The following is a 12,742-nucleotide window of genomic DNA, read 5'->3' as shown; positions in this document are numbered from 1 at the left end:
AATATTACTTAAATTTGTTTCATTTAAAGATTGAGATGTATCTTGAGACATTTTAAACTAAGTATAGAATAAATAATTGTAAAATAAACTCAAAGATATTATTTATAATTATATAAAGGACACAACCAAAGATATTTAAAACTAAATAAATCAGTCAAAAAGATCCTTTAAAATCACTAAACGATTGAACTATATATAAAACTGTTGAAAGAACAAATAAAGAAACAATTGTTTCCAAACTAAATAACTTGTTCAGCAGAAAAAACTGTCAGGATCTTGTCAGGGCGTAACCGAGTGAGGTAATGAAGGAGGCGGGAGATTGCGAGTGAAAGAGAACATAGAAGGAGGCGGGAAAATGAGTCCCGTGACGTAGGAGAGAAAGAAAGCAAAGGAAATGGCGGCCGGAGCTCGAGACAGACACAGGGAAAAACGACAGAGTAAGCAGGGGAAACAATTGTAGAAGGGAATAGTAAAAAACGGGTATAGAGAATATGCTATACAAAATAAAAAGCGAAGGAAAAGCGCTTAAACATGAAAGTAATAACGGATCCATTGAAAAATAAGAATTAATCTAAAAAATAAAAAACGGGTATAGAGAGTATGCTATACGAAATAAAAAGCGAAGGAAAAATGCTTAAACATGAAAGTAATAACGGATTAATTGAAAAATAAGTATTAATCTAAAAAAATAAAAAACGGCAGTAATATAGCAAACAATAACATGAAATACACACCTTAAAATACAGATATATATGTATAAAAGTATATAATATGCAAAGAAAAACGAAAGAAACAACGTTTTTAATAACAATATATGAGAACAAAAATAATAATACTTATCTTGTAGAGCAGCAAAAGAAAAGAGGATGTTTAACTGTCTACTTGGACTATTTATACCTATTACTGTTTACTGGACATTTAAATACTGTCCTATGTTATCCTATTCTCATTGGATGTTATTTATGTTTTTTCTTTTAAATGATGGCAGTTTATATGTTATACTTTGAAAAGCTGTTAAGCAGTAAAGAAAAGTTATAAGCAAAATATGAAGTCTCTGTCCTTGTAATAAAATCAGATCTCATTACTGTATCACATTGTGTACATATACATGTGTCTTTATCTTATATCTGTAGGTATAATCAGATCTCATTACTGTATCACATTGTGTACATATACATGTGTCTTTATCTTATATCTGTAGGTATAATCAGATCTCATTACTGTATCACATTGTGTACATATACATGTGTCTTTATCTTATATCTGTAGGTATAATCAGATCTCATTACTTTATCACATTGTGTACATATACATGTGTCTGTATCTTATATCTGTAGGTATAATCAGATCTCATTACTGTATCACATTGTGTACATATACATGTGTCTTTATCTTATATCTGTAGGTATAATCAGATCTCATTACTTTATCACATTGTGTACATATACATGAGTCTGTATCTTATATCTGTAGGTATAATCAGATCTCATTACTTTATCACATTGTGTACATATACATGTGTCTTTATCTTATATCTGTAGGTATAATCAGATCTCATTACTTTATCACATTGTGTACATATACATGTGTCTGTATCTTATATCTGTAGGTATAATCAGATCTCATTACTGTATCACACTGTGTACATATACATGTGTCTGTATCTTATATCTGTAGGTATAATCAGATCTCATTACTTTATGACACTGTGTACATATACATGTGTCTTTATCTTATATCTGTAGGTATAATCAGATCTCATTACTTTATCACATTGTGTACATATACATGTGTATTTATCTTATCTGTAGGTATAATCAGATCTCATTACTTTATCACATTGTGTACATATACATGTGTCTTTATCTTATATCTGTAGGTATAATCAGATCTCATTACTGTATCACAGTGTGTACATATACATGTGTCTGTATCTTATATCTGTAGGTATAATCAGATCTCATTACTTTATCACACTGTGTACATATACATGTCTATCTTATATCTGTAGGTATAATCAGATCTCATTACTGTATCACATTGTGTACTGCACATATACATATGTCTTTATCTTATATCTGTAGGTATAATCAGATCTTATTACTTAAAGGGACAGTTCACCCAAAAACTTTCTCCCCTTTAAATTATTCCCAATTATCCCTTTTACATGCTAGAGTGTATTAAATTGGTTGCAAGTAGCTCCTTTACTCATATTTCAGCATTTGAAATAGCTGATTTAGCTTGTGGTTTCCCAACCTATACTGAAAGTTTTGATACTGGCGTATACGCTATTGACAAGCCTAAGTAAACACAGCCAGCAGAAGAGATTACACCCTCAGTGGGGGGCATGATAGTTAAGTAATAAAATTATAATTTTCCATTGTTCTCTCTATGTATTGAGCTTTGGTGTTCCAGACAAATATAAGATAAGGAAGCAAGTCTGTGTACATAAAAGTGATAACATAATGAGATCTGATATTACCTGAAGCTCAACCCATTGTAATAGGCTGTGGTTTCAAAGCACAAAACCAGCTACTTCAGATACGCAAATAAACCTGAAAATGCAATTTCTCAAATATTTTATAGCCTGCAGTTGGTATAACAAGCCATTTAAAATACATTTATGGAAAAACAATTTTACAGTGTACTGTCCCTTTAATCACACTGTTTACATATACATGTGTCTGTATCATATATCTGTAGGTATAATCAGATCTCATTACTGTATCACACTGTGTACATATACATGTGTCTTTATCATATCTGTAGGTATAATCAGATCTCATTACTGTATCACATTGTGTACATTTACATGTGTCTTTATCTTATATCTGTAGGTATAATCAGATCTCATTACTGTATCACATTGTGTACATTTACATGTGTCTTTATCTTATATCTGTAGGTAAGATCAGATCTCATTACTGTATCACACTGTGTACATATACATGTGTCTTTATCTTATATCTGTAGGTATAATCAGATCTCATTACTGTATCACATTGTGTACATATACATGTGTCTGTATCTTATATCTGTAGGTATAATCAGATCTCATTACTGTATCACACTGTGTACATATACATATGTCTTTATCTTATATCTGTAGGTATAATCAGATCTTATTACTTAATCACACTGTTTACATATACATGTGTCTGTATCTTATATCTGTAGGTATAATCAGATCTCATTACTGTATCACATTGTGTACATATACATGTGTCTGTATCTTATATCTGTAGGTATAATCAGATCTCATTACTGTATCACATTGTGTACATATACATGTGTCTGTATCTTATATCTGTAGGTATAATCAGATCTCATTACTGTATCACATTGTGTACATATACATGTGTCTGTATCTTATATCTGTAGGTATAATCAGATCTCATTACTGTATCACATTGTGTAAATATACATGTGTCTGTATCTTATATCTGTAGGTATAATCAGATCTCATTACTGTATCACATTGTGTACATATACATGTGTCTGTATCTTATATCTGTAGGTATAATCAGCTCTCATTACTGTATCACATTGTGTACATATACATGTGTCTTTATCTTATATCTGTAGGTATAATCAGATCTCATTACTGTATCACATTGTGTACATATACATGTGTCTGTATCTTATATCTGTAGGTATAATCAGATCTCATTACTTTATCACACTGTGTACATATACATGTGTCTTTATCTTATATCTGTAGGTATAATCAGATCTCATTACTTTATCACACTGTGTACATATACATGTGTCTGTATCTTATATCTGTAGGTATAATCAGATCTCATTACTGTATCACATTGTGTACATATACATGTGTCTGTATCTTATATCTGTAGGTATAATCAGATCTCATTACTTTATCACACTGTGTACATATACATGTGTCTGTATCTTATATCTGTAGGTATAATCAGATCTCATTACTGTATCACATTGTGTACATATACATGTGTCTGTATCTTATATCTGTAGGTATAATCAGATCTCATTACTTTATCACACTGTGTACATATACATGTGTCTTTATCTTATATCTGTAGGTATAATCAGATCTCATTACTTTATCACACTGTGTACATATACATGTGTCTGTATCTTATATCTGTAGGTATAATCAGATCTCATTACTGTATCACATTGTGTACATATACATGTGTCTTTATCTTATATCTGTAGGTATAATCAGATCTCATTACTGTATCACATGGTGTACATATACATGTGTCTGTATCTTATATCTGTAGGTATAATCAGATCTCATTACTTTATCACACTGTGTACATATACATGTGTCTTTATCTTATATCTGTAGGTATAATCAGATCTCATTCCTTTATCACACTGTGTACATATACATGTGTCTGTATCTTATATCTGTAGGTATAATCAGATCTCATTACTTTATCACATTGTGTACATATACATGTGTCTGTATCTTATATCTGTAGGTATAATCAGATCTCATTACTTTATCACACTGTGTACATATACATGTGTCTTTATCTTATATCTGTAGGTATAATCAGATCTCATTACTTTATCACACTGTGTACATATACATGTTTCTTTATCTTATATCTGTAGGTATATTCAGATCTCATTACATTATCACATTGTGTACATATACATGTCTTTATCTTATATCTGTAGGCATAATCAGATCTCATTACTTTATCACATTGTGTACATATACATGCTTCTTTATCTTATATATATCTGTAAACCAATAACCAATACTTGGAGAGAACAATGGAAAATTAACATTGTATTATGTTATCTCTTCTCTACCCCACTGGGAGTGTAATTTTGTCTGCTGGCTGTGTTTATACAGCTTATCTATAGCTTGGACCAGAAACTTTCCGAATAGGTGGGGATACCACAGGCTAAATCAACTATTTCAAATGCCAAAATAAGGGTAATGGAAATACTTGCAAACAATTGAATGCAGCAGGTAAAGTGGATCATTGGCAGCAAATTAAAGTGGAGAAATATTTTGAGTAAATTGTCCCTTTAAAGTAAACAAAAGGAGAGGGGGTGCTGAATGTGTTTCTCTTTCTCTGCAGAGTTAAATCCCATAAAATGCCTGATGTGAAAGAAAGTTTACACTAGGCACTAAGTTCTACAGAAGAATTAATATGTCTGTCACATGACCCTCTAAATACCATGTAACTGATAGAAATAAGTAAATTACTTATGGCCGATACTTGCTCTTGAGTTAAACATATACTGTACATGTATTTACTGTTTATATCTGTATTATATTTATTTATCTACATTGATATAATTAAATTTAAAAAAAAATGATATTTATAATAGTCACTGTAACTTTGTTTCCTACTTCAGTGAGCAACAATTAATTTTTTTGTTTTTCCTAAATAGTCATAACTTCCCCTCCCCCATCGGTTGGACCTTATTTCACTGCATCTGAAAGCTATCGAGATATTCCTGTTACAACAGTGTGCAAATTCTGCCAACAACAAGTTGTTACAAGAATTGAATTCGTTAGCGGATTACTAGCCTGGCTGATTTGTTTCACACTCATTATTTTTGGGTAAGTATGTCCCCTACTTATTTTACTATAGTTACATTGGTCCAATGCAATGAGTGGTGCACCAATGATAGCGCTTGTCGTGATAAACAATATCACTGGGTCAAGCTAACATTAGTATGCAAATTGATATTGCAAGTCCATAGTAAAGACCATTTACCAGAGAAGAGTTGGCAAGGCTGACATCGCTCTAGCGCACCCTATACTTTCAATGGATATCGTGACTGCGCTAAATAGCCCTCATATTACTAGTTAAAAGTTATAGGCTGCGCTCAAGCAAAAGCTCAAACTGCGCTAGAATATTTAGTGTGACTTGAAACCTGAAGTAAAGTGTAAGGGTTAAAACAATCTTTTCACAAAATACATCAAAAACATATTCAAATAAATGATTACACTCAGATATACTCTTTTAATAAAAAAATATTGTAATATTATAAAAAAGTTTTTAAAAGGGTTTGTGTATATACATCTATATCTCACTATATATATATATATATATATATATATATATATATATATATAAAATATATATATATATATAGTAGCAAAAAGAAAACCTGCACTCACTGGATTTTTTACTGTGACAGTGTAACGTTTCGGGGATAATATATCCCCTTCCTCAGACTTTTTGCTACTGTGTATATCCGTTAGCACCCCGGCAGACGATTGGAAGGTAAGAGTGCACATCCCTGCTACTTTATATATATATATATATATATATACACACACAGTCATGGCCAACACTCTTGGATTGCTGTCAGATAATGTATCACTTCGCCCTGAAGATTGTTGCAATTACAAATGTTTAGGCATTCTCATTTTCTTTTGTTTGTATTGGTATGACTCAAAAAAGTGGAGAAAAAAAGATAAAAATCTGACACATTCCACGCAAAACTCCAAAAATGGACTGGGCAAAATTATTGGCACCCTCAATTTAATATTTGGTAGCACACCCTTTGGAAAAAAAAAATAACAAATCAGGGGCATTCGGGCAGCGGCCATCTTGCAGGTCGCACTGAGCTTCAGCTCTTCAAGTTCTCTCCATTGTTTCTCAATTTAACATCACATTTTTGACAATACCTTGCTTAAAATAGTCGAGAGGCTTGCCTGAAGAGGTCCGCATTCCAGATATAGGGTTTTGGATAGCGACTGGGCTTACATGCCCTAAGTATCTGACTTTTCATTGTGAGGCCTTCCCCTATAATAGAAGCATCAGCCTGTCCCCACAACCAGATGTGCCTTAAGTGCGCAGTCTTAACCTACTATGGCTGTAACCCAAGAGGAAATCTTTTCAACTATACAAAAATGCTTAGAGGAATTTGAGCTAAAGATGGCTGCTAAGTTTGAAAGCTTCTAATGTCTTGCCAAGACTACGGTGACACAGTGTAATACTTTCAGAGCGGAAGAAGAGGGAGACGCCATCTCACCTATACTAAGAGTGCACCTACCTATATGTTCTGGGGAAACAACGGCAGAAGACCACCTGGAACCTGACCCACCGGACTCTTGTGACAGTCCTTACATGCTGTGTAATGACCCCGAGTGGGGGCGCGACCGGCCCTTTATTCCGGGAGGACAGGCTCGTACGCAAAGGAGATAAGGCCTACATCGGAGACGCTGCCCAGAATGTATGCTGGAGTCATGGGAATCAACAGCCGAACGGGACATCACCTTCCACAGGGCCCTGCGCAGCAGAGAAGATGCCTATTAGAAATGCTGCCCCTTCTGTCGCTGCGGTCTGCCTGCTTGCATTACCTGCTTCAACGGTGACAGATACCCTATTCTTCTTCAATCGTTTGGGCCAGGCGCTACTGGGGATTGCATTTGGCTGTTGGATCGACACTTTGCTTGGACGGTACCCGAGATAAGCAAGTTCAGCTTGCAGCCAGCCCTCCCAAAAGAACCGGTGTCAGCTAAGAGACTGAATAAATTGGTATACTGATGGGTTCCAGCGTTAGGCATTATCATTTCGCTTAGACACTGACCTTTGCCATTTTTCAGAGAAGTGTTCTTATAATTGCTTCCACTGTAAGATACACACATTGCTCTAATGTTAGTGAGATATAACCCATGACTATTTATGCCATCATTACCAGGTTCCAGTTATATGCATGATGTTGTTATTTTAATGGCGGATGTTCAAATCTGGGAAGTGCATATGGTTAGGGTCTATTTCCTAAATGTTTGTAGACATTCCCTTTTTATATGTTTATCTCACTATCTATAACCTATAGCTGCAAGCAGCTACTAGCAGTGTCCCATATGATAGATGAATCTCCTTGGTTAGGTTGTATGTTCTTAATATTATGCAGTCACCTCTTCTACTTTTCTATTACTCAGTATGTTTGACACTCTGAAGCTCTTTTACTTTATTCAACGTTTTCTTGGGCTTAGCTGCTTTGTATTATATTTAAGATAATGTAGCCTCATTTAACAGTCTTACCCATAACTATCCTTCTAATATCACAGTAAAACACTGCCGATGGTTTACTCCTCTAGCGTAGTATATAACATAAGTATACTCCTCACCTACTCTAGTCCTATGACCCTATTACGAAAACTGTCGGGCATATTCGAGAACTCAGATATACTCCCTAGATAAAAGCTTCCTATGCCTAGCAGACTCCCATTTGAATTATATATATACAGTATATGACTACATTGTGGGCCTTTATCTTATGTGTACTCTCTTGACACTACTCAGACTTCCTCCTTCCAGGCTCTATCCTTATTCCCCCGCACCTCTAACACTACTTCGGGTACAAGAGTTACCCTACACATTTTGGGGGAGATTAAAATCACTAAAATACCTAAATCATCCACTCTCACAGTTTGAGGATTAAGAAAGAGATTTCAATGCCAGCACTAGTAGTTGTTATCATACAAACTGTATCACAGACATTTGTACTTGAGGAGAACAGAGGAAATGTCTTTTTCTTTTTTCTCTTTTCTTTTTCTTCTCTTTTTTGTTACCACTGTTATTAGCCACGGATCTTGCAAATCCTATTTTACTCCTATTTTACTCTACTGACTCAAGGTCCAAGTGACCATCCCAAATGCCTCTTCTATTCTAGATAAGTGCTATTAGGTACGAGAGTACGAGAGTCACTTCTTATATTAATTGAGTAAATCTGTTGAGAAAATGTATCTAAAATGGAGGTTCCAGTTATCTATCTCCTGTATTCCAGTATGCATAACTCATGTCTGTTGGTGTCTATTGTAACATCATAATCCTTTCTTTACTTTTCTACTATTGGATTCCTTACATGTTGTATTTTTCATTTTTTGCAAAACCTCAATAAAAACTATTTAAAAAAATAAAAATAAATAAAAAAATAAAATAAATGGGGGCGGAGCCAACTACCGCACAGTATAGACGCTTTCACATAGAGCTCCTGGTTCCTTCCTAGCAAAAGTGCACTTTAATCTAACTTCTGGGATATTTAACCTGACAGAAGGTTTAGTAAGGCTACTTTTATCATCAAGCCTTCACAGAATATCCCCAAGCAGCACGCAGGACTATTTGGGATTCTACATACAACTAGCATGGTCCTTTTTGGGCTGGGCCTTGCAGCCATCTCGGAGTTCTACACCCGGCCACAGCAAGAAGCACATCTGGCTACTCATCGCACCAACTTTAACACTGCACCGCATCTAGCTCCGGAGGGTCAGGGATCCGCTCCGGAGCTCAGCTGTACATAGCGCAGCAGGAGACTGAGCTGCTTTCGTGACGCCGCCATTGAAGCTTCCCCCGGACCAAGGCTGTGGCGCAATCAGTAAGTAAAAACCGGGCGGCTACCGGTCATTGTCCGGGTTACACTAAACTGACTGGGGGCAATTACGATAGAGCAAGACACTGGTACTACACAGACCGCACAATCTACTAATCTCTCGGTCTGTAGTTCTCAGACTTTGGCGCGAAAACGCCATTTTCATTTCACTTAAAAGTTTAGTGCTGCAGGCCCATCCACAGCACGCTCCCCTCATCAACAGCAAATACCCTCACACCGATCTTAAGCTTACAACAGAGGAGCTTCCCAGGGGGTCCTGTGAACTTTTACAAACTTAACAGCTGTCACACAACTTTTTTCTTCCACCCGGTTTGTCGGTTGGCCACGCAGTTCAGTACTGCTTTACTCCCACCTGTGAGCATACTTTGCAAATAGCCTTGCCAACAATTCAACCTGTTTTAATCCCACAGCACATTGCCAGTGCCACGTATAAGGATAAAGAAGCTTGCACCACCTAACCAATTTGGCATTGTCTTTAAATAAGAGAAATTGCTGCAATCCATTTAAGTGCTTTAGGCTTTCCACTCCCAGCTAGTTAGTACTGCTAGCCACGTGTGGGTTCTAATAACTGTTGACTTATTCATACTACTAGCATTCCTTTGGTACCATCAATGACCTAAGTCACCCACAGTGCCAATAAGGAAAAGGGAAGGAGGAGGGAAAAAGAAAAAGAGAAAAGAAACCTTTATTGGGATCTACTTTCTAAAGTGTGGCCTGGGTGTTTATACACAACTCCCAGGTTTACCTACAACTCACATGACACTTTAAAATAAACCGTTGCCAGCCCAATCCCATTGCACGCAGTGTGGGGAGGGAAGAGGAGGAAAGAAGAAAGAAAAAGAAAGAAGTCAGTTTTGAAGCTCATATTTGCAGAGGCACTTTTTTTCCTGACCCAGAGGGCCACAGTTACCTACACCACAGATTTACCCTAACTCACCCACATTGTGAACATCAGTCAAAGGAACAGTGTTTTATCTATCTTGCTATATATTGTTCTCTTTCACGGACTGTATCCCTAGTTGAAAGATGGAGTGAGCCCTCCCGGGCCTTCAATGCCTGCCTCCCACTCAGTGTAACTGACCAATGATAACACCTTGATTTGTTTCAGCAACTGGGGAATTAAGTCTATCCACTTCTTCCACTGGTTTCATTCCATCTTTGCTGGTTGACCTCTAGCAATGTCGCAATCTGCGAGAAAAAAGAACAAACAGACCTTCCCACTAAAAAAGACAGTCATAGACCACTTTGGACCCACCTGCACAACTCCTATAACAGAGGCCGAAGCTCCTGATTCACCAAGATCTGATACTTCTGAGTTAACTACGGCCGCTATGCAGAGCATCCAGCAATTCCCAGCTGAGGAAGTCACTCCTTCATTCATCATGGAGTCCTTAAAGCACCTATTAGATCAACATCATGCCTCATTTACGGCTAAAATTGCTGCGTCTACAGCGGAGCTCAAAAAAGAAATATCTTCCACTAATGAACGTATTGACTCCCTAGAGAGGAGACAAGAGGACCTCTCCACAGAACAATCCAACCTCCTCAGTCTTGCCCAGTGCCTATCTGACCATTTTGATATCGTTGAAGACAAAATAGCAGATCTGGAGGACAGATCTCGGCGCAACAACCTTAGGATCCGAGGTGTGCCCGAGGCTGTCTCTACAGCTGACCTTCAACCATTTCTTCAAGATCTGTTCCACACTCTAGCTCCTCTGACCACAAAGTCAGAAGATCAAGTTGACAGAGCCCACAGGTCCCTTAAACCTAAGGGCTTATCAGATGACCAGCCCAGAGACGTCATAGTGCGCCTCCATTACTTCACCTACAAAGAGCGTATCCAGAGAGCGCATTTTCAAAAACCTACACTACCAGATAGATTTAAAAATCTACAAATCTTCCCTGACCTATCCACAAGGTCTCTGCAAAAAAGGAAAACCTTCGCTGAAATTACTTACGTGCTCAGGAAAAATAATGTCAGGTACAGATGGGGATACCCTATCAAGCTCTTGATCTTTAAGGACAATCAGATGTTCACAATTCTTCAGCCAACCAAAGGATATGAACTTCTTCAAAGATGGAATTTATTCCCCCCTGGTAAAGAGAAACCGAAGCCTCAACACAGCCAACTCCAAGCCTCTGCTGAGGAATGGCCAGCAACTTCTTCCCCTTCTCACCGACAGCCCTCTCAACAACCACCCAGACCCGCTTACTCAACTTGGTCGAGCCCAGGTCCCCATAGCCCAACTCCTCACAGTCAACCATCTGACAGACGTGAATGGGATGCTCTATCTTCAAGGCACAGATCAAGTTCACCACCCTGAAGGGTCTCTGTAGTTTCTAATTTTGGACTTCTTGGCCCTGGCCAGTTAACCACTACCTATTTGTTGACTGTTGCGAACTCTACCCATATGAACCTGCTTGCTGGCAGATAAGTATTTGTCATATTGTGCCTATTACCTATTGAATGTTTGCATTATGTTATTTACTCCCTGAGGTTTTAAAATTTGCACTATAATTTAGTCTTTTTTTTTCATTACTGTTATACCTAGGTTACATGCCAACTCATACCCTTTTGCCACTAACCTTTTAGACTAACTTTAATGCCGAGAGTTATTCCCAATAAGACCTAGCTTACGTGCTAACATATAGATAATATCTTGACATCAGATTCCCACTAAGAGTTAACATCTTCGTTTAATCTCCGCTTTTTCTAAGCAGAACTTATACCATCCCCCATTTTTCCTATAGTTATCCTTGTGGATTGTGGGATAAAACTTTTGTACATCCTGGCCTATGTTTCCCAGTCTAAGTGCTAAGTCCTTTTCCATACGACATACTAGATCACTTGTACACTATTCCAGATATATTGCCCGCAGGTAATCTTGAACCTCTGAAGCATACCCAATTACATGCTGCAGTGGACGTAGACGTCCGTTCACTGGCACAACAGGTGCGGTCTATTTTGGTAGGGTCCACCCCAATGGAACTTGGCATTACAATATTATCCTATTCCTCATTAAATAGGCATTTCTCTTTTCTCCTCATCAAGGTTAAGTCAACTAACAGGCATACTTACCCCCATATAGTGACCCGTCTAGATGGACACTAATAATCTTCAGTAAGCATTATCCTATGTGGGTTCAGATGGGGTCCGCAAGGGTTAGAAGTCTAATGTTATGTTGTTGAATCTTATGTTTGCACTGTTACATTTATGTTTAGTATTTGTATAGGACATAAATTGTCTTCCTATGTCTCTTTTTCTCTCCACTCCACCACAACCCCCTCACCAGAGGCTGCCGACTGTGTTCCATACTTGCTTTATTTCCCCACCCAATTCTTGACACACTGACAATGTTCCAAATCCTTAGACCTCCATAGC

General features: G+C 37.1%; 1 protein-coding gene across 1 annotated transcript in view; it reads left to right on the top strand.

Annotated features, from left to right (window-relative positions):
• The window catches only part of LOC128641799 (lipopolysaccharide-induced tumor necrosis factor-alpha factor homolog), a 165,240-nt gene that overhangs the window by 116,779 nt on the left and 35,719 nt on the right, over positions 1–12,742 (top strand). The window contains exon 5 of the mRNA XM_053694336.1: positions 5,401–5,572. Coding sequence (XP_053550311.1) covers positions 5,401–5,572 — 172 coding nt within the window. The remainder of the gene's footprint in view (positions 1–5,400; positions 5,573–12,742) is intronic.

The sequence above is a fragment of the Bombina bombina genome, chromosome 11 (genome assembly GCF_027579735.1).
Source record: "Bombina bombina isolate aBomBom1 chromosome 11, aBomBom1.pri, whole genome shotgun sequence".
Classification (NCBI taxonomy): Eukaryota; Metazoa; Chordata; class Amphibia; order Anura; family Bombinatoridae; genus Bombina; species Bombina bombina.
The sequence above is the reverse complement of the archived record's forward strand: the minus strand, read 5'-3'. Positions and strand labels throughout refer to the sequence as shown.